Source organism: Leucopleurus acutus (assembly GCF_964270905.1).
Source record: "Leucopleurus acutus genome assembly, chromosome: 9".
NCBI lineage: Eukaryota > Metazoa > Chordata > Mammalia > Artiodactyla > Delphinidae > Leucopleurus > Leucopleurus acutus.
The window spans coordinates 21,012,464-21,040,287 of record NC_139144.1 but is presented as its reverse complement, the minus strand read 5'-3'; the positions used below and the strand labels follow the sequence as shown (position 1 = coordinate 21,040,287).

The 27,824-nt window shown below is 43.1% G+C and overlaps 1 protein-coding gene across 1 annotated transcript in view; it reads right to left on the bottom strand.

The window, feature by feature from the left end:
* PUS7 (pseudouridine synthase 7) overlaps positions 1-23,585 on the bottom strand; it is a 57,711-nt gene extending 34,126 nt beyond the window's left edge. The window contains exons 1-5 of the mRNA XM_082846416.1: positions 23,462-23,585; positions 13,285-13,702; positions 12,324-12,408; positions 12,089-12,190; positions 4,551-4,695 (exon numbers count right to left, since the gene is read on the bottom strand). Of these exons, the coding sequence (XP_082702542.1) occupies positions 4,551-4,695; positions 12,089-12,190; positions 12,324-12,408; positions 13,285-13,670 (718 nt within the window). The 5' untranslated portion in view covers positions 13,671-13,702; positions 23,462-23,585. The remainder of the gene's footprint in view (positions 1-4,550; positions 4,696-12,088; positions 12,191-12,323; positions 12,409-13,284; positions 13,703-23,461) is intronic.
* Between the last annotated feature and the right edge of the window lie 4,239 nt (positions 23,586-27,824).

Sequence of the window (27,824 nt, the reverse complement as noted above, 5' to 3'; positions counted from 1 at the left end):
AAGGAAAAATGTTTGTAGCTCGAGAAAGATGACAGGATGGGTAGCATGCAGAACATTCTTTCCTTCTTATTCAAGTCCATTTCCCCTGCTGCACCTGCACACCCACCCTGCAGCTTCCCCAGGGGTTCTGCTCCAGCCATCATCAGCCCCCTCCCTCTCCACTGGCTCTTTCCCGTCAGCATATCAATATGCTCAGGGCTCTTGCATTTTCAAAGTCAAACCTATGTCTCCCTCTCCTTAACCATGTTCCTTTCCTTTCTCCTTCTCTTTACGGTGTATTTATCGTCTTCCATCTCAACCTACTGTGTAAACTGGTTTCCAGTCACTCCACTAGAACTGCTCTGGCAAAGACACTGATGATCTCCATATTGCTAAAAATTGGTGGACATATTTCAGAGTTCCAATCTTGTTGGAACTGTCTGTAATATTTTCCACAGCTAACCACTCTATCATTGAAATTCCCTCTTCCTATGGATTGCATAACACCAGGCTCTCCCAGAAACTTAACTCTGTATCTGTCTGGCTCTTCTTCCTGAGTCTCTGTGGACTCCTCCATCCAGGTATGCCTCCTGGAAACCATTCATTTCGCACAGTATGGAGAATCTCTACATATTACATGGCACAAAAAAAATTTTTAACTTAAATATTTAAAAAGGTTTTTGGGGATGTATACTATCTATCTCAAAATTTAAGTTAATTTACCTGAGTATATGGTTTATGATAATTATGGTATTTTCAGAATAATACCATATGTATGCTTTAGTAGGTAAATCAATGTGCCCTATCAGACTGGATTAACACACAAAATAACGTCTGAGTTATAACAGTTGGTAATTTGTGTTTGGCCACCATGATTTAGAATCTACCACACCCGTGTTTTAGGATGCATGGCCCTATCTGAGGTAAAGAATGTTGCAAATCTGCTAGGACTTCCCTGATGGCACAGTGGTTAAGAATCAGCCTGCCAATGCAAGGGACATGGATTCAAGCCCTGCTCCAGGAAGATCCCACATGCCGCGGAGCAACTAAGCCCGTGCACCACAACTACTGATCCTGCACTCTAGAGCCGGCGAGCCACGACTACTGAGCCCGCGTGCCACAACTACTGAAGCCCGCGCACCTAGAGCCCGTGCTCCGCAGCAAGAGAAGCCACCACAGTGAGAAGCCCGCGAACCGCAATGGAGAGTAGCCCCCCACTTGCCGCAACTAGAGAAAGCCCGCGCACAGCAACTAAGACCCAATGCAGGGACTTCCCTAGTGGCGCAGTGGTTAAGAATCCGCCTGCCAATGCAGGGGACACGGATTCAAGCCCTGCTCCGGGAAGATCCCGCATGCCATGGAGCAACTAAGCCTGTGTGCCACAGCTACTAAGCCTGCGCTCTAGAGCCCGTGAGCCACAACCACTGAGTCCGCATGCCACAACTACTGAAGTCCACGCGCCTAGAGCCCGTGCTCTGCAACAAAGAGAAGCCACCGCAATGAGAAGCTCACGCACTGCAAAAAAGAGTAGCCCCTGCTCGCCTCGACTAGAGAAAGCCCACGCACAGCAACAAAGACCCAATGCAGCCAAAAATAAAATTAATTAATCAATTAAAAAAAAAAAAGACCCGGGCTTCCCTGGTGGCGCAGTGGTTGAGAGTCCGCCTGCCGATGCAGGGGACATGGGTTCGTGCCCCGGTCCGGGAAGATCCCACATGCCGCAGAGAGGCTAGGCCCGTGACCCATGGCTGCTGAGCCTGCGCTCCGCAAAGGGAGAGGCCACAACAGTGAAAGGCCCGCATACCGCAAAAAAAAAAAAAAAAAAAAAAAAGACCCAAATGCAGCCAAAAATAAATAAAAATAAAAACTTTAAAAAAAAAGATTAAAAAAAAATGTTGGAAATCTGGTAGATAATGCATGACCCACCAGTAACAATTTATGTCAGGGTTTGGTAGTGAGGGAGCTCTAAAAACATTCTATCTTAGCTTTGCAATGAAGCTTTTAAAAGCTAATCCATTCAAATGCTTAGCAAGGTGGCCCAGGAGGATGAGCTGTCACTGGTATTGCATTCTGTTTGCAGAGGCACAAACAGCCATCTTCAGGCACCAGCTCTCCCTACTTTCTGAATGCTGCTTACTTTAGGCCACTCCCAGATTGCAGGGGGGCAGGGGGGGCCAGATCTGTAGAAGATACTCATAGGCTCTCAGGTGCCCATCTGGGTCCATGAGGAGGTGGGCGGGAACATGCAGATGGCAGACCTCTAGTCCATCTCTGACTAAACGCCACAGCCCCTAGAGCCCGAGAGGTCGCAATCTCCATCCAAGCACTGATTCAAGTGGACCTGCCTTCATGCTTTTTACAGTGAGAAATTCATACTTTACTGAAGATGTGAGAAGGGAAATGGGTGGGGGGCAGCGGTGTTCATGTCACACAGAGCTCAGCACCTCCCTTGGAAAACAGGGAAATTTTTTACTTAGAAAAAAAAGAAAGGTGAGTGTGGAATAAGCACAGAAAATGCAGATAAAGACAGAACACAAGAGATATGGAACCACTCACTTGAGCGGGCAACTGTACTGGCCACCTTGGCCTGCAAATGCCAACATCACAAAAATGCTTAGGTCATCCTCTAAGATAGAACAATCATTTCCAAGAAGTAACCAGTCAAAAAAATAGAAAAAAAAAATTGCCTTTTCCAATCTGCTTCCTCGTGACCAGTCGTCAGAATGAGACCCTGCCTCTTCCTCTTGCCTTTGCAAGAGGGTAGCTGACCAACGAGGACTACATCTCTATAAAGAACACCTCCCTAGCAGCCCTTCTCAACCTGGGCTCCTCAAGAGAATGAAGACTGAATGCACCAAGGCATCTGCTTTGTGTAGGAAGTCACCTTCTCTCCTCCACAGCTAGATGAGTTACCAGCTACATGCCAATTGTGGGAGAACAGAAAAAAACAGCCATTCATATCATTTCCCACTGGGCTTAATTCGCCTGGACAACCCTGGCTGCAGAAAAGCTGTCAAGGTTATATTTTATTCTGTGACTCAGACATTAAAGAAACATCTAGTACCCAAGCCGTTAGACTGTGGATTGAGAAATGATTAACAATTTGTGCCCTCCATCATTATAGGTCACGATAAAAATAAAAATAATTAGCAAAATTTCTATCTTATCAAATAAGGTACAACAAAAGAAGTATTGAATTCCAACTCAGACCTATGCTGGGGCCTAGGACTGTGTTGTCTAATATAGCAGGTACAACCCACATGTGGGTACTAATCCCTTGAAATGTGATTGGTCCAAATTGACACTGTCATAAATATAAGTATACACTGAATTTGAAAGGTTTAACATCAATAACACAGAATATTTAATATATAATTTTTCATGAATTATATGCTGGAATTATCATTTTTTGTGTATATTTATTTAAATAAATTAACAAAGTTAATTAAAAAACAAAAACAACAACCAAAAAAAAAACTTGTGCCCTCAAGCAGTCCCAGAACACATCATCTCACTGCCCTTTCTGGTATCCGCTGAGAAGTGACATCCGGCCTCCATCCTCTCCTCCCCACAGCTCAAGGTTTCTCACTATGTCACTAACGAGACTTACTCATTTGATGACATGACTTTCTCAGGCACAGCTAAACCTTATTTCTGCTCCCATTTTGCTCACACTCTCTCCTTTCACTAGAACCATAGTTAGAGACAATTAAGGCTTCATCCACTCACAGCATTAACCTAAGAGAATACTGACAAAGCACTGATGGCTTAAACGCTCTTTTGTTATATAACAATCATCGAGTTTTACTCCAACAAATATACCTAGAAATAACTCTTCACTAACAGGTGTCATCGATGGTAGGGGAGAAGGTGAGGAAACAATTTTTCCTTCTGTAATTCTCATTAAAATTTTATCTGCTGATTTGACAGGTAAAAGAAGAAAAATTACCCAATTTTTCTTAAGGTTATGTGCAAATAGAAATCTTCATGGCTGGAGAAAACAGAACATAAATATCAACAGGATGTACTGACAACACACCCATTTCAAATGAATGCTACTCAGTGAAAGATGGGCTTGGGCGAAGGGGTGGTTTTCTATATATCCCACGTTTTTATGTGTAGTGAAGAAGGTACTCACGGTTGGAAAGCAGCAGCACTTTCAACAGAGGGACTTTGCAGAATATGCCACTGGGATAGGTGACAGCAGTTTCTGTTCATCTGACAGCTTCCTTACCTCCATTAAGAGCACAGAATGAGCAATATCCTTCCGTTTTCTTCTTGAATTGCCACTCAGCCTGCTCTGCTCTTCAGGGAACATGTCAAATTCCTAAGACTCTCTCTCAGGCACCACTATCATTTCAGCAAATCCGTACTCACATATAAGACCTACTGTCCCCTTACCAGACACAGTCTGCAGGATTGCTCTGGCATCTGAAATGATATTATTCGCCTTCTTTGAAGGAATGACATGATCAATATCCTTCTCTGAACAACCGCAAAATGACCCTTGAACATGAACAGTCAGAGAGAAGGAGGAGACGGAAGAAATGCCGAGTCACTAGCATACTTACTTGCCAGAGCCTTTTTTCCAGCTGCATGATAGGCTACAATATACTTCTTCCCCTCTCTATCTTCTGTTTTTGTTTCTAATCCTGGAAACAGAGATTTAATCGCTTGATGGATGACGGTTCTTTTCTCTTTGGTGTCCTCAATAACCTATTAAAAACACAGATAATGATACTACTAATTTGACTAACATTAAATAAGGAAATAATACTAAGGAATTAGTAAAAACACTACTCATCTTAATAATGATGTGAAGTAACCAAAGTACAGGGGTATGATTTCAAAAGTCTTTTTTTCAATTATTTTTTTTAATTGAAGTATAGTTGATTTACAATGTTTCAGGTGTACAGCAAAGTGATTCAGTTATACATATATATATATATTCTTTTTCAGATTCTTTTCCATTATGGTTTATTACAAGATATTGAATATAATTCCCTGTGCTATACAGTAGGTCCTTGTTGTTTATCTATTTTATATACAGTAGTGTGTATCTTTTAATCCCAAATTCCTAATTTATCCTCCCTCCCCCCTTTCCCCTTTGGTAACCATAAGTTTGTTCTCTATGTCTGTGAGTCTGCTTCTATTTTGTAAATAAGTTCATTTCTATCATATTTTAGACTCCACATATAAATGATACCACATTGTATGTCTTTCACTGTCTTACTTCATTTAGTATAATCATCTCTAGGTCCATCCATGTTGCTGCAAATGGCATTATTTCATTCTTTTTTATGCTGAGTAATATTCCATCGTACATATGTACCACATCTCTACCCATTCATCTTTCAATGGACATTTAGGTTACTTTCCTATCAGAAATCTTTTAGAGCTTCACAATACTGCAAATCCTAAGGGCCCATTTGGGACTTCCCTGGTGGCGCAGTGGTTAAGAATCCACATGCCAATGCAGGGGACACGGATTCGATCCCTGGTCCAGGAAGATCCCACATGCCGTGGAGCAACTAAGCCCGTGCGCCACAATTACTGAGGCTGCACCCTAGAGTCAGCGAGCCACAATTACTGAAGCCCGCGTACCTAGATCCTGTACTCCGAGATGAGAAGCCACCGCAACGAGAAGCCCATAAACCACAACATAGAGTAGCCCCTGCTAGCCACAAGGAGAGAAAGCCTGCACGCAGCAGCGAAGACCCAACGCAGCCAAAAAAAAAAAAAACCAGCCCATTTATTGACCTTGTACAGCCGCCAGGCACTGTACCAATCACTTCACAATCACTGTCTTACTTAATCCCAATCAGCTCCCTATCATGCCACCAGTATATCTACTTAAGAGATGAGGAAAGTGAGGCTGAGAGAAGTTAAGGAATGTGTCTAAGATTATATAGCTGTAGGGTGGAAGAGCCAGATTTGAAATTCAGGCTGTCTGACTCCAGAGCCACCCATCACAGACGCTCCCCCTTAGGGACTCGGCTGAACAATGAATACCTCAGGGCTCACAGATGGAAAAGCAGGTAAGCTGGGTCTTTGGGGATGTCAGAAACTCATTTCCCCGGATAGTCAAGTCTACTACCGCCTCCAATGAATCCTGTTCTATACTGAGTAACTTTATGATGACATTCTAGTACATCTGTTCACAAAAAAGAAAAATCTACACCAAGAAAATGTAAACTTATTAGCTACACAACTGTTTTTCAATTTCTGAGCATGTCTTACACAGAGAAATACATTTCATACTTGGAATCAATAGCCAGCAATATGTATGTGTTTGCTCCTTATTAAAAAATCTAACAGAAATTTACAGAACAGTATTTATCCTTACGATGTGCAATACACTGTTACTCTCTATTTTATTTTATTACATTTTTAAAATGTTGGTGAACAAGAGCTGGTTCTTTAAAAGGGTAAACAAAAATCGACAAACCTCTGGCCACACTCACCAAATAAACAAAATAAGAAATGAAAGAGGAGAAATAACAACCAAAACCATAGAAATACAGAAAACCTTAAGAGAATACTATGAACAATTATATGCCAAGAAATTCACCAATTTAGAAGAAATGGACAAGTTTCTAGAAACATACAGCCCACCAAAACTGAATCAAGAAGAAATAGATAATTTGAACAGACCAATCACTAGAAGTGAAATAGAATCTGTAATTAAAAAACTCCCTGCAAACAAAGGTCCAGGACCAGATGGCTTCACTGGGGAATCCTACCAAACATACAAAGAACAACTTATACCGATCCTTCTCAAACTCTTCCAAAAGACGGAGGAGGAGGGAACACTCCCAAAGTCATTCTATGAAGCCACCATCACCCCATACCAAAACCAGACATAGTCACTATCAAAAAAAACAATATCTTTGATGCAAAAATTCTTAACAGAATATTAGCAAACTGAATCCAACAACAAATAAAAAAGATTATATACCATGATCAAGTTGGATTCATCCCAGGGTCACAAGGATGGTTCAACCTACGCAAATAAGTCAATGTGAGGGACTTTCCATTGCAGGGGACACAGGTCGATCCCTAATTGGGGAACTAAGATTCCACATGCCACATGACGCAACCAAAAAAAAAAATTCAATGTGACATCAACAAAAGAAAAAACAAAAATCACATGATCATCTCAATAGATGCAGAAAAAGCATTTGATAAAATTCAATATCCAGGGCTTCCCTGGTGGCGCAGTGGTTGAGAGTCCGCCTGCCGATGCAGGGGACGCGGGTTCGTGCCCCGGTCTGGGAAGATCCCACATGCTGTGGAGCTGCTAGGCCCGTGAGCCATGGCCGCTGAGCCTGTGCATCCGGAGCCTGTGCTCCACAACGGGAGAGGCCACAACAGTGAGAGGCCCGTATACAGCCAAAAAAAAAAAAATTCAACATCCATTCATGATGAAAACTCTTATCAAAGTGGGTATAGAGGGAACAAAGCTCAACATAATAAAAGCTATTTATGACAAACCCACAGCCAACCTAATACTCAAAAGTGAAAAGCTGAAAGCCTATCCACTAAAATCTGGAATAAGGATGCCCACTCTCACCACTTCTATCCAACATAGTATTGGAAATCCTAGCCACAACAATCAGACAAGAAAAAGAAATAAAAGGTATCAAAATTGGAAGAGAAGGGGTAAAACTGTCATTATATGCAGATGACATGATTTTATATACAGACAACCCTAAAGACTCCACACAAAAACTACTAGAACTGATAAATGAATTCAGCAAGGTAGCAGGATACAAGATTAACATACAGAAATCAGTTGCATTTCTTTACACTAACAATGAAATATCAGAATGGGAAAGCAAAAAGACAATCCTTTGAAAAATCACATCAAAAAAAAAAAAACCAAAACCCAAAAAACTGGGAATTCCCTGGCGGTCCAGTAGTTAGGACTCAGCACTTTCACTGCCATGGTCCCAGGTTCAATTCTTGGTCAGGGAACTTAGATCCTACAAGCTGCACAGTGCAGTGAAAAAAAAAACAACACTGAGGAATAAACCTGACCAACAAGGTAAAAGCCTTACATGCTGAGAACTATAAAACACTGATAAAGAAAACTGAAGATGATTCAAAGAAATGGAAAGATACCCCATGTTCTTGGATTGGAAGCATTAATATTGTTAAAAATGGCCATACTACCCAAAGCAATCTATAGATTTAATGTGACCCCTATCAAATTACCCATGACATTTTTCACAGCACTAGAACAAATAATCCTAAAATTTATATGGAACCATATAAGACGCAAAATTTCCAAAGGAATTCCGAGGAGGAAGAACAAAGCTGGAGGCATAACCCCCCCCCGAGACTTCAAACAATATTACAAAGCTACAGTAAAACAGTGTGGTACTGGCACAAAAACAGACGCATGGATGAATGGAACAGAATAGAGAGCCCAGAAATAAACCCACACACCTATGGCTGATTAATCTTTGACAAAAGAGGCAAGAATATACAATGGGAAAAAGTCTCTTCAGCAAGTGGTGTTGGTAAAGCTGGAGAGCCGCATGTAAATCAACAAAGTTAGAACACTCCCTCACACCATACCCAAAAATAAACTCAAAATGGCTTAAAGACTTAAATATAAGACTTGACACCATAAAGCTAGAAGAGAACATAGGCAAAACATTTTCTGACATAAATCGTAGCAATGTTTTCTTAGCTCAGTCTCCCAAGCCAATACATATAAAAGCAAAAATAAACAAATAGGATCTGATCAAACTTGTAAGCTTTTGCACAGCAAAGAAAAGAAAAATGAAAAAACAACCTACCACCTGGGAGAAAATATATGCAAATGATGTGATTAACAACGGATTAATTTCCAAAATACACAAACAGCTCATATAGCTCAATAACAAAAAAAAACCCCAAACTACCTAGTCAAAAAATGGGCAGAAGACCTAAACAGACATTTCTCCAAAGAAGGTAATACAGATGGCCAATAGGCATATGAAAAGATGCCCAACAATGTTAATTACTAGAGAAATGCAAATCAAAACCACAATGAGGTACCACCTCACACTGGTCAGAATGGCCATCATTAAAAAGTCTACAAATAACAAATGCTGGAGAGGGTGTGGAGGAAAGGGAACACTTAGACACTGTTGGTGGGAATGTAAATTGGTGAAGCCACTATGGAAAACAGTCTGAAGGTTCCTCAAAAAACTAAAAATAGAATTGCCATATGATCTAGCAATCCCACTCCTGGGCATATATTCAGACAAAACTATAATTTGAAAAGATACATGCACCCTAATGTTCACAACAGCACTATTCGCAATAGCAAAGACATGGAAACAACCATAATGTCCATCGACAGATGAATGGATAAAGACGATGTGGTACATATAATATATACAAGGTAATATTACTGAGCCATAAAAAAGAAGGAAATAATACCATTTGCAGTAACATGCATGGACCTAGGGATTATCATACTAAGTGAAGTAAGTCAGACAGAGAAAGACAAATACCATATAATATGTGATATGTGCAGTCTAAAATATGATAAAAATAAATAACTTATTTACAAGATAGAAACAGACTCACAGACGTAGAGAACAAACTTACGGTGACCAAAGGAGAAAGGGGATGGGGGGAGGAATAAATTAGGAGTTTGGGATTAACAGATACAAACTACCATATATAAAGTACATAAACAACAAGGTCCTACTATATAGCACAGGGAACTATCAATATATTCAATATCTTGTAATAAACCTTAATGGAAAAGATTATGAAAAAAGAAAAAAAATATATATATATATATGTAAACTGAATCACTCTGCTGTACACCAGAAACTAACACAACACTTTAAATCAACTATACTTCAATTAAAAAAAAAAGTTGGTTAAGCTACACTAAATTGATTTCATGACCCACTGATGGACTGCAACCTGCAAGCTAAGAAGATGTAACTACTACTAGCTAAACCTAACAATATTCTAGCAAAATTAAAAATGTAAAAGAAAAGTACACTATAATTATAGATAAGTGACATTTTCATATCAAAAAGTGAGCCAGGGAATTCCCTGGAGGTCCAGTGGTTAGGATACTGTGCTCCCACTGCTGGGGGCCTGGGTTCAATCCCTCGTGGGGGAACTAAGATCCCGCAAGCGGCACAGCGCAGCACGCCCCCCCCCCCCCCGACACCTCCACCAAAAAAGTGAGTCTACATCTAGAATTCACTGAAAGCAATGAGCTGGAATCACAATTAGTGTATATGAATGAATACATATTCAGACCTCAAAAATTCAGAAAGTCCATCCTCCTATTTTTTAGATGAGGACACTTGCCCATGGTTAATACTCTTTAATGTAAAACCTTTCAGTAGATGGCATAACTATGATTTTTAAGGTGACAGTAAATCTTGCCATCTCTGTAGGAAAAGTGTATTATGGGGCTAAGATATGTATCTGCGTTGCACAAGCAACGGAAGCCTGGATCATCCTCCTAGACTGCTCTCAAAACCAATTCTTAGGAATTTTCTCCTTGGCATTGCTGGACATTTTGTCTATGAGTAAATTCAGTAATTAAAGATCCCTAAAATTTTAACAGTACATATATTTGGGAAATTTTGGTGGGTAGACAAGAAGATGAAGGTTGGAGGCAAATAATAAATTCTGAAAAGTTACAGTAAACTCTTTTTACCTGGGAGCAATGGAAGGAGAAATTTCAAACAACCCCAAATCCAGCAAGTCGCCAAAATATAGGACAAAATGAATTTAATAAACTTTAAATTCTAATAATCTTGTGCTTCAAGATTCTTAAAATCTTGTAACATATTTGCTTTGCTACAGAGATCACCTAGAGCTGCTCTGTTCCGTATGGTCATCACTAGCCACACGTGGCAACTGAGCACTTGAAATGTGGCTAGTCTGAATAGAGATGTGCTACCAGTATAAAATACCACTGGATTCTGAAGACTTAGTAGGAAAAAAAGAAAGTAAAACATGTCATTAGTAATCTTTTAAATATTGATTACATATTGAAATATTTTGGGTAAAAAAAATATACTGTCAAAATTATTTGCCTGTTTTTACTTTTACATTTTTTTTGAAGATTTAAAATTAAAAACATGGCTCGCATCACAGTTCCACTGGACAGGGCACTTCCCTGGCCATCCAGTGGTTGAGACTCTTCACTTACAATGCAGGGGGCACAGCTTCGATCCCTGGTCAGGAAACTAAGATCCCACATGCCACACGGCACAGCCAAAAAAAACAAAACAAAACAAACAAAAACAAACAACAAAACAAAAAGAATTCACCACAATTCCACTGGACAGCACTAATCGAGAATAAAATTTTCATAATGAAAATCTTTTAAAAAGGCATTTACTGTTCTGTTTAGTAGCTAAGCTCTCTTTTTCTTGAATAGCAGAAGTAGACTCAAGATGAGCAAAGCAACACTCCCTTACCTCCTTCCCCCAATTCCTCCCCCTCCCAGAGTCCAATTTGAGACCACGAGGCCTTTGGAGCCAGGGCTTCCCTATCAGGACCATTGTCAGGCTGCGACAGTCCTTTGCAGCAGACACTGTGTGATATAATGGTCACTTTGCAGTTCTAAACAACAGATTTCTTTGTTGATTTGTGGTCACATAAATTTTTTAAGCAGAAACATAACTTTTTTTTTTTTTTTTGGGCCATAGCTTATCTGGATACTCGTTATCTGCCACTGATAAAAACATTTTTAGTGCAATGCACTTTTAGATCAAAAAGGGCAAAGCCATTCTTTTGTTAACTACTGTAATTTTTCCAAAAGACATTTATTAACATCCACCCAACAAGAAGCAATTCAAACCCTGGGGACTTCCCTGGTGGTCCAGTGGGTAAGATTCCGCACTCCCAATGTAGGGGGTCAGAGTTCGACCCCTGGCCGGGGAAGTAGATCCTGCATGCATGCCGCAACTAAAAGTCCACATGCCACAACTAAGAAGTCCACACACGGCAACTACAGATCCCGCATGCCGCAACTAAGAACCGGTGCAGCCAAAATAAATTAAAAAAATAAATAAATAAAAAATAAAATAAAACCCTAAAAAACCTTTTCATATGTTTTTGTGCTACTTACCTCGATGGCAACACTGGTTTCCTTATTTTTAAAGAGCTGGAGCTCTTCTAAACGCTGCTTTTCTTCAGCTGTTAAAACCGTAAATACATCTTCTGAAGGATCCTTTAAAATAACCATGAGAACTCCCAGTGAGTCACACACAGAATTCGAGGCTGTCAAAGCTCTATATTTCTATGATCTCCAGGAAAGGCTATTTTTATTCAGAAGGTGACTTCTGCTAGAGAGCTGCTCTTACCTCTTCATCTACTGGGACAGACAAGTCACTCAAATGGCTGATCCGTCCATTTTTTCCTATTTCGTGAACAACGAAGTCAGAATATCTGAGGAAAAGAAAACGTAAACTCTCAGAGCATTAACATTTTGCTGCCTATTAATTTTAGGAGAAAGTTTCTCAACAGTAAGCCTTATCAGTGTGCAAAACAGGGATTAAAAATAAAAACCTTCAGTGCAAAGTCACGGAGTTATTGTTTTCTGGTTTCACAATGAATTCTAAGACACACCTTGGCTTGGTACCAGAATGTACAGAAAAGACCCTCTGAACTTCTAGAATAGTCTTCCAGAAAAATGCCTAAATCAAAGCTTATTAATGTTGCCCTATGATTATACAGTCCATTCTAAAGTAAATCACAAAACACAGTAAATTTAATCAAATCAGAAGCCTGTGTATCTACCTTGAACCACCCGGAAGCTTACCTTTATGCTAAATACTTTACAGACATTATTTAAAATACTCTCAAAAACCCTCAGGTAGAATTATGATCCAATTTTGGACAAGGATACTGAAGCTCAGAGGAGTTAAGTAACTATGAAGTGGCTGAACTGGATTCACACCCAGATCCACCTGGCTCCAAAGACCACCTTCTTTCTCCTGCAGATGTGGCTCATTCAGGTGAAAAATTTTTAAGATCAATTCAAGGGAAAACTTGAAACCATTTAAAGTAATATAGTCTAAGGAAATAAACAGCACCCATTCACATATTGACAGGGGATGCCACAGGGAAATTGTTATTTAGTCATTTTATCTTCAGATAGTTTCGTTTACTCATCCAGGCAGCTTTCCTTCATCCTATTCCTTATTGACCATCAGTGTGAACAATCCTTGGGGACAGAAAGCTAAATGGAAAAAAGGACTGCTGATTTCTTTCTAGAGAAAAGAACTAATATAACTAAAACAACCTGACGTAAACGAAACATACCTTTCTTTTAAGATTCCTGAGAATCCTTGGTGAGAACTCACGAACTTGGTGATGCCCACATCCAGCTCGGTGAGCCCGTGCTTCATCATGCTGGCGAAGCTCTCTGCCTCTTCCTCCTCCTCCCCCTCCTCTGAAAGGCCATCTTCCTCCCCCTCCTCCTCCGACTGGGGGTCAGAATTCTTTTTATCCTCTCCGGCCGTTTCGGGTGGCCCAGGCACCTTTTCACCGCTGGGTAGAGAGTTGTTCTCTAGCCCGTCTTGACCTTTGGCCGGACAGCATTCTGAGACCTTCTGTTTCTTTGCCTCACCTGGGGCCACACTGTCATTATCTTCGACGGCAACGGACCCCCGTTTCAATGACACACCCGTCATTTCTGTCATCTCCATTTTCAAGGTTCCAAGAAAACATTTAAGAGAACCTTTTAGAAGCAAGAAAGAGCAGGCAGTAACAATCACTTCAATAAAGAATTGGGTTTCAGCAAATAGAGGCACATTTAACTTTGTTCCTAGGGTCCTAAATATCATTTATGAAAATAATTCTCCCAAATATACTTTTAGTGGCATAGAAAAATGGTACAGTATTTCTGCAGGGAATTTGACAGCAAAAGCCTTAAAAATATGGATGCCACTTGACCCAGAAATACTACTTTCAGGGATTATCCTAAGAAAATAATTAAGAAAGTGCTTAAAGTTTTAACTGTAAGGATGCTCATCTCAGTACTTTTACATTAACAAAAAATTAAGAACAATGACATCTAGGTACATAAACTGAACAACATGTAGAAACAATGTGAAAAGAAACCGGGAAAGGTAGTTACTTCTAGGAGAGGGTGTAGGTGGCTGCGGAGAGCAGGGAGACTTGTTTTTACTGAGTACCACAGTTGTAGCACCTGAGTTTTGCTTCACGTATATTGTTATCGTTTAGAAAAGCTGATTAAGTTAAAAGTATATAAATAAATTTACTAACATGGGTCATTTACTAATATGACTGATACGATGTCATTTTTATTTTTTTATTATTATTTTTTTTTTTGCGGTACGCGGGCCTCTCACTGCTGTGGCCTCTTCCTGTTAAGGAGCACAGGCTCCGGACGCGCAGGCTCAGCAGCCACGGCCCACGGGCACAGCCTCTCCGCGGCATGTGGGATTCTCACGGACCAGGGCACGAACCCGAGTCCCCCGCATCGGCAGGCGGACTCCCAACCACTGCGCCACCAGGGAAGCCCCATGTCATATTTTTTTAAAAAGCAAGGAGAATGGGGAGTTCTTTAATGAGTACAGAGTTTCAGTATTGCAAGATGAAAAAGAGCTCTATATATTGGTTCCACAATGTGTATGTACTTAACACTAATGAACTGCACACTTAAAAATGGTTAGAATGATGTTATGTGTATTTTGCCACAAGTTAAAAAATACAGATTATCATTTAACTGGCCCATACACAATGTACCAAGCAAAAGTCTAGGAAACCATATGCACTTCCCAGTACGGAGCACACACTTATCTAAGACCGCAAGTGCCTGTCTAATTTGATCTTATTTGATGCTCTTGTTGAAATAAGGATAAAGCTTCTTCCTATATTACCTATATAGGGAAATGCTAAAATTAACATACGAACTTGGTAAACATAAAGAACATAAATGAGCAGAATATTCTAGTTCTCCAAGGCTTGGTTAATAAGAAGCCCACCTACAGAAGCATCTACAGTAGAATAATAATGATGAACTAAATTTTAAGAATCCGGGGCTTCCCTGGTGGCGCAGTGGTTGAGAGTCCGCCTGCCAATGCAGGGGACACGGGTTCGTGCCCCGGTCCGGGAAGATCCCATGTGCCGCGGAGCGGCTGGGCCCGTGAGCCATGGCCGCTGGGCCTGCGCATCCAGAGCCTGTGCTCTGCAGCGGGAGAGGCCACAACAGTGAGAGGCCCACGTACCGCAAAGAAAAAAAAAAACACACAAAAAAGAATCCGTATTTGATCTTGCCTCATTGTCAAAAGTCAAGAATGGAAAGAAAAGTGAAAAGTGGAAGGCTACAAAAAAAAAAAAGAAGAGGAGGGGAGTAGAGAAAAATGTCAGTAAAAACAATTTCCTTTGAAAGACAAAAAAAAAAAGAAAATGGAAGAAACCAAGAAACGGGAACTGAAGTAGACTACAACTAGTTATACAAAATTATGTCTAATCCAAGTAAGAAAGCACTTATTCTTTACGTGTTCTAAGCAAGGTATAGTAAAAGAGAATGCTAGTTTATGAGATTCTGATGGTGTTTCATTCTCACCTTATATCAACGAAACTGTCCTCAGAGCCTGCACACCAGTGACGGAGGCAGGCAGGGCCCAGGGCTTCCCTGAGACATGGGAACACACAGAAGACCTCAGGGGGCATTGGCGTGAGGGGGTCTGAGAAGACCTCTTCCTAATGGAAGACTAGATGTGAACACCCGAGTCAAGCTTTGGGGAACGAGTAAGAGAGAGGCTGTGCAAAAAGCGGTAGGAAGGTGGTACAGCATGTGCAGAGGCACGGGAGAGCATGGAGCGCGGGAGCAACCCCACTGAGCTCACCATGCATCACGAGGGTAAAACACACACGCAGAGAACCTACACTTAAAGCTGGGGAGCTGGCGGAAGCCACACCAAGCTGAACTGAGGAGATTACATCCGAAAAAACAAATCGTCACCTGATGCATAAGTCAGAGAGATTTCGCGGTATCCCTTCAAAGAGAAAAACCGGGGTTAGGCTGGGAGATTAGGTAAGATGGCAACTGAGGTAAGAAATCAGTACAACCTGATCTAAGGCTGAGGCAAAGGTGACAGAAAGGAGGGGTGGATTCAGGGACACTTAAGAGGTGGTGCGGACAGGACTGGGTGATAAATGTGAGAGGAAAGAGGAAATGCTACAGGATGACTCAGGTTTTCTGTCTCGGGGAACTGAGAGGATAAGGGGAGCTCTTCCTGACACGGGGACCCTAGGAAGAGGCATGAGGGGTAGGAGGGATATAAGCACACGTACAGTCCTGTGGTGTTGCTGGCACCTGGGGTACATCCCACGGCCACTTATTACACTGTGTCACACATATTCTCACCCCAAACCCACAATGGCTTCCCGATGCCCCAGTGGCGGTGTGGACCTCAACCAGGGGCTGGACATGTCCTGTGAGCAGATGATGCGGAACCACGGGCTTCGGAGGGAGCGGCGTCACTGCATAAGTGCCTGCACGAGGCCAAGAAGGCGGTGCCGCCCACAGAGAAGCCCCAGGTGGTGAAGAAGCACCTGTGCAGCGTGATCATCCTGCCCGAGGCGGTGGGCAGCATGGTGGGCATCTACAACGGCAAGACCTTCAGCCAGGTAGAAATCAGCCTGGGATGATGGGCCACTACCTAGGCGAGTTCTCAGTCACCTACAATCCAGCACTGGGGCCACCCGCGCCTCCCGGTTCATCCCCCTCAAGCAGCCTGCTGGCCACTAAAGACACAGACAGCTCTAGAAAAAAACGAAAACAAAAAACCCTCACAACGTTCCCAGCTGGCAGGACAGGATCTACCAGCAGATCCCGATTCCCTTCTTGAGGTGAGAAGAGGAGAGCACGGCCAGTAACAGCCACATCCGCAGCGGGGCTCAGACTTCACGGTCTGCAGGACGTCTACCTCCTACCCAGGACGCAGAGAACTCATCAGCCTCCCTCTCAACAACGTGATGGCCATAAGCCTGGATGGAAACACCAGTTACTTCCTCTGCTCCAACCTTCTGCTTCGGCACCATCCATCATCCAGCACCACGTGCCACTATCTTCCACACAGGCCTCCGACGACCGAGGCCTAGCCCGCACAGGTGCCCACTCCCAGCCTGACCATTCACGAGCTCTCTCTTGCGGGAGGTCCTCCACACCTGTCTCAGCCCTGGGCTCCCTTGTCCTTTGAGACTCATCTGAAGACCACGAGCCCTGACTCCCATGCCTTCCTCTCTGTTAAGTCCATGTCTTCCCATTTTACCTCCCTTCATCTGCACTACCTATGTGGGCACCCAGATACCGTGCTTTCCCTCACCACTTTCTAGCTGTGTAACTGGTCTGAGTAAATTACTTAATCTCTCCAAGCCTCTGTTCTTCAGCTGTAAAACGGGAATGATACGTGCTTCACGGGACTGTGGTGAAGATTAAATGAGATGACAAACACAGAGTGGCTGGCCACAGTAGGAACTAGATAAATGCCAGTCCCCTGTTCTCCCTCAAGAGGTCTGCAGATTCTTTGAGGACAGTGATTCTTTTGTGCCTGCCAGAGAATCCAGAGAGGTATAACAAGCATCAATAGATATTTTGAAGAATTCTTGAAACAGGTGCTGAAACTGTTCCCCATCTACAGGTATCAAAGACCTACTAAGTAGCAATTCCCTAATGAAATACTGGACCTGGGCAATGACATCCATGGCCACTAACATCACAAAAAATAGACAACCAGACACTGCAGGCCCCTGAAAGGACACGCTGTTATCTATGAAGTTCTTACTGATTGAAACCCTATGTCTAACTACTAGTTTAGATGGCATACATGGACAAAAGATGTTAAACACCACCATGCAGAAGCAATTAGCAAAAGTGTGAATGTGGGAAACTCAACAAGGACCAGGACAGTCCTTCAACTAATAAGCAGCAAGACAAAAAAGAGGAAAGGGTAACGTACAGATAAACCTACAAAGAAATGCAATGGGTGGATCCTTCCTTGAATCCAGGTTTAAACAAATCAACTGTTTAAAAAGGTACTTATGAAACAATCAGGTATACTGAAACAGTAAGGATATTTGATGACATTGAGATAGCATGGGGCTTCCCTGGTGGCACAGTGGTTAAGAATCCGCCTGCCAATGCAGGAGACACGGGTTCGAGCCCTGGTCCAGGAAGATCCCACATGCCGCGGAGCAACTAAGCCCGTGAGCCACAACTACTGAGCCTGTGCTCTAGAGCCTGTGCGCTGCAACAAGAGAAGCCACCAGAATGAGAAGCCCACGCACCGCAACGAAGAGTAGCCCCCGCTCTCCACAACTAGAGAAAGCCCGCACACAGCAACAGAGACCCAATGCAGCCAAAAATAAATAAAATTAATTAATTAGAAAACAAACAAAAAAAAGTATCTTCATTAAAAGATAACATGGTCAACTTTTTCAGGTATAATAATATCATTGTGGTTACACTTAAAAGTAGAATCTTTGTTTTAGAGATACAGGATGAAATCTTTATGGTTGAAAAGATATGAAGTCTGGACTTTGTTTCAGAATAGTTTACCAGTGATGAATGAAAGTGCAGTGGGGTATAGATTTAAAACAAGACTGGCCATGAGTTGATAATTGTTGAAACAACAATGGGTGATGAGAATATGGGGATGTCATCACATCATTCTCTCTACTTGGCATGTTTGAAATTTTTTATAATAAAAATAAGAGTTCAAGGTATCAAAAGGTACACTAATTATTCTATTCTCATCAAACCACCACTCTGTCCAGCTCTACTGCTCCCTCTCTCCCATCACTTGTTCTTCAAACACAGAGACCTGCAGTCCCAAGATACCACCCCTTCCATCTTCATTTCTTCAAGTGCCCCAAACCTCAACAGCTCTTAACTCCTAAGCCACACTCAACACTCCTGCTCACTAGCCCAGCTGCACGATCCTTGCTAAACCTCAACCAAGTACCAATCCTACTATCTCCATCTGTGTTCCTGGCTGCTGCTGGAGAAAACATCACCAAGTGAGGGGACTTCCTCTTGTGACAGCCCTCCATACTGCCTGGCCATCCCTGGTCAGCAGGGTCTTCTCCAAGTCCTGTGTGCCACTCACAAAGAAAACAGGGATCCTGGGACAGACACATCTCCTTCCAGCACATTCACAAGACCCCTTATTATAACCATTCTCCTGCAACTGCACCCCTCTGAAGGGAATTCCAGACTCCTTTTAACAGTCACTCACTCCTCATCCCTGCACTCCATCCCCTCAGCAAATACTCACCACGCACCCCTGTACCAGGCGTTATTTCCAGGTACTGCATGCGACACCCTAGCAAATCAAATAAACGCCCCGCCAGCGTGGAGCTTACATTCTGGTGGAAGATCTGGCTTCTACTCCGTGCTTTTGTCCTGCTTCTCGGGTGCTCTTTTCCCCTCCTGCTCAACATGCTGCTTAAATTTGGGCTTCCCCAGTCCTGTTTCCTTCTCATTCCCAAGTTTTCCAGCCAAGATGCATCTCCAACTCCCTGATTTACTCAGGGGAGGGGTCCAAGGCAATCATAACGACCGCTAAACAATGATAGTGTACAGGGAGCTCAATCAAGCCTTGCTTCAACCCTGTGACTTAGGCATCATTAATATTCCCATCTTAGCCACTAAAAAACAGAGTATCTTGCTCTAGGTCACACAGTCTGGTAAGAGGTAGAATCAAACATCAAATTCAACATGCCCCAAATTGATCTCATCATTTCCCACCACAAATGCACTTCTATTATTTATTTTTTAAATTAATTAATTAATTTTTTTGGCTGTACTGGGTCTCTGTTGCTGCACGCGGGCTTTCCTTAGTTGCATGGGGCAGGGGTTACTCTTCGTTGCGGTGCGCGGGCTTCTCATTGCAGTGGCTTCTCTTGTTTCGGAGCATGGGATCTAGGCGCGTGGGCTTCGGTAGTTGTGGCTCATGGGCTCTAGAGCGCAGGCTCAGCAGTTGTGGCGCAGGGGCTTAGTTGCTCTGCGGCATGTGGGATCTTCCCAGACCAGGGATCGACCCTGTGTCCCCTGAACTGGCAGGCAGATTCTTAACCACTGCACCACCAGGGAAGCCCTGCACTTCTTTTAAATTGCACCTCTCAAGGAATGTTAGCAACAAACTACCAGTCACCTAAGCCAAAATATGGACATCACCCCATCTCCTCACTCTCCCCTATGCGAATGAAATTCTAGAAGGTTTAGGACAGCATTGTTACACCTAACATCCCTGGAATGAGAATCAACCACTGGTTGAAGTATCAACCACTGGTTTCAACTCTTGCTTGGCAGTTTGGGCATATGACTTGGAGCCTGATCTAGGTTTTGCCATTTACCACGTGGGTCACCTCTCTTAAGTATCAGTTCTTTTCTCTTTAAAGCTGAAAATGATGACTTGGTCAAAGGTCTGTACTAGCTGCTGCTATTCAACTGCTGGTCATTAATATTTATTATGGATGGTTTCCACTGCAGAACTGTATTGCTGAGTCTGGGGAAAACCAAAGCTTCTTATGCTTCTTTTGTTCTCTGGGCTAATGATTAAACATGGCTTTCTCCTTCAGATACCATTTAATTTTAAGAGACCCTCAAAGCACTGCCAAGAGCACCAAATAAACAGACCTTTAGTATCTTTTGGCAGTCCTTTTCTTCATACTTGTGGACACTTGCCTGATCTCTTTTTCTTGTTACATTTAATTGTAAAGACAAGCTCATTAAACAAAAGTATACTTTCCATTTGTTTTAGCCAACGGCCCTAACACAGAGATTATTAAAGTATATATAGCACAAGTGATTATAAATCACTCAATATAAATTTTGCTAAGTTCTGTCTGTGGGCCTAGAAGCCAAGAACATATTTGCTAGAACAGGTATGCAAACGTCTGTGCTAAGGGAGGCAGAACTCAAATCAGTGTTGTTTTCTTAAGCAGAAACTACACAAAAGAGAAGACTGAAATGAAATATAAGTTTTAAATGAGAGAGAGAATGAATCATGTGAACATCCAAGAGACCAAGAAGAATTCAACCAGAAAAATAAAACAACCCTGACCGCCCCTATTTGATTTCCCTAAGGAAATGAGCTTTGCATTCAGGATAATCTAAATATACATATTCAAGCCTTCTACCTCAAAGCTGTAAAAAGTGACTGGCTTTAAAAAAAAAGGGGGGGGAGGATGGGGAGTAAAGGGACCAGCTTTATGAGTTTTCTAAATGGTACTAAAATTTAAAAAAAAATTTTAAGAAACATAATGCTGTACAAAAACACTATCCATGATACTAATGAGAGCTTCTCAAATGTCAACTAAAATCTTTATCGACCAGAAACTTGATGCTACGACTGGGAAGACAATGAAATTTAATGATACTTACCCATGAACTCAACGTCCTACACAATTCTTTAGAGGGAATACTAAAGTAATAGGTTTTGTTTCTTTTACACTCTGAACGAGCCAAATGGGATTAGAAATATTACAATTTTAACAGTATTTAAAAGTCTGTTTCATTAAGACATTAGATTCACCAATAAGCTTCCTCTACAATCCACAACAAAAATAAAGTTTAGCATTTTCAAAATTTTAATACAAGACTGACAGTCCCTTAACATTACTTCCTGCAAAATGAACATCTAAAGCAGAGCCATAATAATCTTATCTGTACTTCAAAACCCTCCACAACTTCCACTTTTTAAATGCATCTATCCTCCGTCCTCTGCAAACCATCAAGAATCCCTCCAGCTTTCACAATAAAGAGCACTCTCTTCAGGGCAGCACACATACCACACTCTAATATGCGAAGTCATTAAGTCCCTTAGATTCATTCATTTCACAAATATTTATTAACCACCTCTTATGTGTCTGGCACTGTTCCAGGCACTGGGGAAAAGAGGAAAATTTCCTACTCCCATTAAGCTTACATATCAGAGAATAAAATAAAACAATCTCAAAACATGCACGCATAAGAGCTACAAGTCAAGCAAAGTAACGACAGTGAGAGTACGAGGGGTGCTCTTTAGTGAAGTCTCTCTAACGAAGTGCCTTGTGAGCAAAGACTTGAAAGAAGACATGAAAAGATGTGTGTGTTCGGGCAGCAGGTACAGTGCCTGTAAAGAACCTGAGGCAGGGGGCATCCCTGGTGGCGCAGTTGTTGAGAGTCCGCCTGCCGATGCAGGGGACACGGGTTTGTGCCCCGGTCTGGGAAGATCCCACGTGCTGCAGAGCGGCTGGGCCCGCGAGCCATGGCCGCTGAGCCTGCGCGTCCGGAGCCTTGTGCTCCGCAACGGGAGAGGCCACAGCAGTGAGAGGCCCACGTACCGCAAAAAAAAAAAAAAAAAAAAAAAAAAAAAGAACCTGAGGCAGGAGCAAACTTATTCAACAGACCAGCTGGACTGTTATTTCTCTCTCCTACTTGGGGCCAAAAGCCACGTTTCATTAACAGCTCTACTGCACCAGCTTCTATCAATCAAAAGATACGTTCAAAAGGAGTTATAAATTAATACACACGAACTGTTGGCTACTTTGCCTAATGATTGAACAACATCACTGCCTACCCAGTATGAGTGTACAGTCTGATTTTGGGCAGGTGCCTCGATTGCCAAGGCAAGGAGGTGCAAGGCAAGGATTGCCAAGGTGATGGGGAGTATGCCGGCTTCACAGATTAGAGACTTGAAACAAAAGTCCTTAGTAACCCTATATTTTCGGAATAAAAAAAAAAGTGGTCGGACAACGGAAACAAATATTTGAAAGACTAAACTCTCCAAACCCTATTTCTTGGCAGGCGCTAATACCCAGGCAATGAGGGTGTACTGTTAAACCTCTCGGTGCAGGGTTGGCGGTAACGACTCCGTGCGGATGGGTCAACACGCCCAGCAGCACCTCCTCCATCCACTCATTAAACACTGACCGAGAAAAACTCCGGTTTGCTCCTACACTGGGAGACGTATACAAAACAAGCAGTCACCTGAGTGCCTGCTTGGCACGTAGTAGGTTCGCTGTTAGTAATGACAGATAAATAAGAGAACGAAAGCACGTGGGCTGGACCCGGTAGAAGCCTGGCTCGGCGGTGTACGGAAGCTATAAAGGGCTTCGGGATAAAGGCGGGTTTTCTCTTCCGGGAGGAAGAAGAGTTTAGGGAGCCTCAGGGGCAAAGAAAGGGAGGAGTGGGACTGAGATCCTCGGGCTAACAGCGCCGCGGGGAGGAGGGAGGGCGCGGCGCCTGCGAAGACCCGCCGGGAGAGCTGGGGGCGGGGCTGGCACCGCCGAACCGCAGAACCAGCCGGGCTCCCGCCGGCACGAACCGTAATGGAAGCGCCTCGGGCGCGCCGCGGGCTCAGACCACGGCCGGGACGCCTTCCCAGTCTACGCTGCCCCTCCGGGCGGGGTTTTGGGCCGCGTGGCAGGGCCGAGGGCTGGCCGCAGAGCCCGGGCGGCTGTGGGGAGGTCGCACACTTACCCGGGGCCTGAGAGCGCGCGCGCGGCGCGGACCGAGCGACAAGGAGGCGGGCGCGCTGCTCCGGGCGCAGGAGGGCGGCGGCGGCAAGGGCCACTCGTAAGAACCAGCCGCAAGGGCGGCCAGGCATAAGCAGCGAGCTCGGTGAGCACCTGGACCCCGCCGCGCTCAGGCGGACTCACAGCGGCTGGCCTCGCACACGTGCGGCGCAACGACGCGCCGCTTCCGGCTGGCCCCACCCCGGGGCGGAGCACGCCCTCCGCCGCCGGCCACGCCTCCTCCGCCCCCGCCCACCAACCTGTGGAGGACGTCCCGCCCACTCCTTCCCACCCCTGCTCAGTGGCCCCCGGGAAGCCTCTTGCTTGCGCCCTTTGGCCTTGCAACCTGCGAGGCTGGAGCTCACCGTGGTCCTTTCACTCCATGAGCTCTCAGGCGGTCGCACCTGCGCTTTGGCGGGGGGTATATACCCAGAGGGGAACTGCTGTGTCATATGGTAATTACATTTTTAAATTTTTGGCCAACCCCCATATAGTTTTCCGTAGCAGCAGTAGACTTGTTTTTAAAATCTGGGTTTACATGTGGGAATCTGGTTAGCTGATCATACGTAATTCGCTAAGACTGGTTGTGTTCTATGCTGCCTTCCGCTGATATTATTCGCCTCAGTTAAGTACTTTGAGTACTTTTCCGTCCCTGATGCATGTACAATCACAGTTTTTTGAACTGTGGTTAATTCATAGGTTAATGTACCAATGACAGCAACTGCAACTATTTTTACCACACCCACACAGTAGAAATTCAATCTAAACTTTTAATTTTCGTATACAGTTGGCCCTTGAACAATGCAGGGGTTAGGGGCACCAACTCTGTCCAGTTGAAAATCCAAGTATAACTTTATAGTCAGCCCTTTGTATCTGCAGTTCCACATCCGTGGATTCGACTAACTGCGGATGATGTAGTACTGTAGTAAGTATTTATTGAAAAAAATCTGTATAGATGGACCTGGGCAGTTCAAACTTGTATTGTTCAATGGTCAACTGTACTTTAAAAAGTACCTTCTCTGAGATTGTAGCCCAACTCCCCACAAGCACGTATGGAGGAAAGAATGTTCACGTTTCTTTGGACATTAACTGGATCCACGGTCAAAACCTACCCTTTTTGCATTTCAGCCTAAACTTCCTTAGACAAGATCCAAGTAAAACATGCATTTTTTGCTTTTTTGTTTTCCAAAAAGGCAGCTCTTTATTGGCCTTTATAGTTAAAATAACACAGGAGTGTTCAAAACTTCTTCCCCATTCCAACTCCCTCTAATAAACATTTGACAGTTTAATGTTCTCCTTGACTCTAAAATTACATCCTAACATGTATATTATGTATAATATTCAGGATCCTGCTTTTAACTCCACACCAGTACTATGGATTGTTAAGTGCCTAGCACACACAGTTTATCTCATTTCATCCTTATTATTGTCTAGCATTCTGTCCATCTTAGATAACTCTCTCCATTCCCCAGATAGTAGTTAATTGTTTTCTGTGCTCCCTCAGTCATTGCAAACATTTCCCTTGTTGAACTTACTGCACTCAATCTTAAACTTCATCTGTTTCCTTCACTGGAATATGAATTGTTCAGAGGTAAAAATTGGGGTTTAGAGCAATCTTTTTTCTCCTTTAATTTTATTTTTATCAATTATACATATCTGTGATTTACAGTCAAATAATTCTATAGAAACCTTGTAAGTTTTGCAATGAAACAGAAGAGACTGTATCCCCACCCTGCCCCTTCCCTGTTTCCCTTTCCTCAAAGTCACTTCATCTTTCAACTGGTTATTTTGATTTTTTTTACCTTCATTTCTCTATGTAAAATGTTTGCATTGCTATTTCTTGATGTCTCACTTTTAGGCACTATCTATTGACTTCACTTGTGGAAAATTAGGGTTTAGCTCTTCTTCCTTCCCCCAGCCCCACCACACTTCCCTTCCCTTTATCTGCCTAATATAGTTATATTGTACCTTTTTAAAAATATTTATTTGTTTGTTTGCACCAGGTCTTAGTTGTGGCAGGCAGGCTTCTTAGTTGCAGCATATGGGCTCCTTAGTTGCAGCTCCAGGGCTCCTTAGTTGTGGCATGCAAACTCTTAGTTGCAGCATGCATGTGGGATCTAATTCCCTGACCAGGGACTGAACCCGGGCCCCCTGCACTGGAAGCACAGAGTCTTATCCACTGCACTGCCAGAGAAGTTCCCAGTTATACTGTACTTTTAAAACCAGATTTGTGTTTACTTCATTATAATTAGGTAAACATTACTCACATCTTGAGCGAAGTAATATACTATGATTACTTCTCCTCAATTTTTTGTTTTTCTTGCAGTTAATAATGATCTTATTTTTACTGTTCATCACTAAGCCTTCTTAATGATTGTTTAAACCTCTTCCTCCAGAGATTAAGATAGATGAGAAGTTCTATCAGTCTCATCTTTCTGAAGGAGCCTCTTCTGGAGCCTTCTGACCTGCACCATCTATGTCTAGTGCACAGCTGTTTTCAGGGCTTCCCACTTTATTTTTCTCCTGTGTTGTGTCTTCTGTTTCCTATATCCCATGCATTCTTTTTCTTTGTTTAGCCCTCATTTTAGTGGAGTACATCTCCAGTAGCTTCCTGAGGAAGGAGAAATAAATGAAAGGGAAATTTTTTGAGCTCTTGAATGTCTGAACACACCTTTATCCTTTTTTTTTGGCTGTGTTGGGTCTTCGTTGCTGTGCGTGGGCTTTCTCTAGTTGCGGAGGGCGGCGGCTACTCTTCGTTGTGGTATGAGGGCTTCTGATTGCAGTGGCTTCTCTTGTTGCGGAGCACGGGCTCTAGGCCCGTGGGCTTCAGTAGTTGTGGCACACGGACGTAGTTGCTCCGCGGCACGTGGGATCTTCCTGGACCAGGGCTCAAACCCACGTCCCCTGGATTGGCAGGCGGATTCTTAACCACTGCGCCACCAGGGAAGTCCCCACACCTTTATTCTTTATCCACACTTGATTGGTAGTTTACTAGTCACGTACAGAATTTCAGTTTGAAATAAATTTTCTTTGGAATTTAATAGACCTGCTCCCATGTCTTCTAGCTTTCTTTGTGACCCTTGAGAAATCAAAAGATATGCTGATTCTTGATCCTTTCTAAATGATCTCTTTTTCTCTTTGGAAGGCTAGGATTGTCTTTTTGGCCCCAGTGTGCTGCAATCTCACAATGATGAGCCTTGGGATGAGTCAAGTTGTGCCCATTGTGCTTGGCACTCAGTGGGACCTCTTCAAGCTGGAAATTCATGACCTTTAGTTTGGGGGAAATTTTCTTGTTTTGTTGGTGATAACTCCTTCCCTAATCCCTGTTGTTGTTGTTTTACAATTCTTATTTTTTGTATTTTGAACCCCCTGTAGTGCTCCTCTAATTTATTTTTTCTTTCATATTTTTCATTTCTTTGTCCTTTTGCTTTTTTTCCCCCTAGGATACTTCCCAACATTTATCTTCCACCTTTTTATTGAATTCTCATTTCTACTATCATATTTTTTTGTCTCTGAATGCTCCTTTTAAAATAGTAGCCTGTTAACTGTTTTATGGTTGCAATGGTGTCACACATCTCAGTGTATAAATAAATAAGGTTTTCTCCTCATTGAATGGTTTCTGTTTTCTCTAAGGGCTGCTTTTTTTCCCTTCCCCTGTTTGTTTCCGTCTCCGCGATACCACCTTCCATGTTTGTTTCTGAAATTGTCAAATCCCTAGGTCCTCTACTCAGCTCTTGCTGGCACTCCTAGGTCCCCTCCTTGGCAAAGGACAGGCTTTTTTGGTCTCTGCACTGGTTGAAGTGTATGTTAGCCGCAGAGTCCTTTTCCTCCTTTCAGGTCCCAGAGTGTTTACAACCAGATCTGTACCCTCCAGGTAGGAAGCTGGAGGGTCACCTCTAGTTGAATTTGATCTGCCTTAAAAGAAAGAGCCAAAGATAAAGACACTGGAAATTCCGCAACTAAACTGTCCAACCAAATTACATTAAAGCTAGTCAACACGCCTCCTCACACTCAGAACATCTGGGATATCATCTAAAATATAAGTTGAAATGATTCATATTGAATTTACACTGTGCAGAGAGGGATACCTGCAAGCTCCATCCTTAACGACCCCAATGCTGTGGAGGAGGTTTACCGAGGTTGAGAAGGACCTCCTCCCCCCGCCCCCTCCCCCGCCCCCTTCTCCTTCCAGAGCAGCCGATCCGGCCCCCCGCCGCCAGGGGGAGCCGCCGGGAACGGCCGGCGGCTGCGTGGGCAGGGCCTCTCTGGGAGGAGAGGAAGAAACCAGAGAGACGGCAGAGGAAGTTGCTGTGGCTCTGGGAGCTACG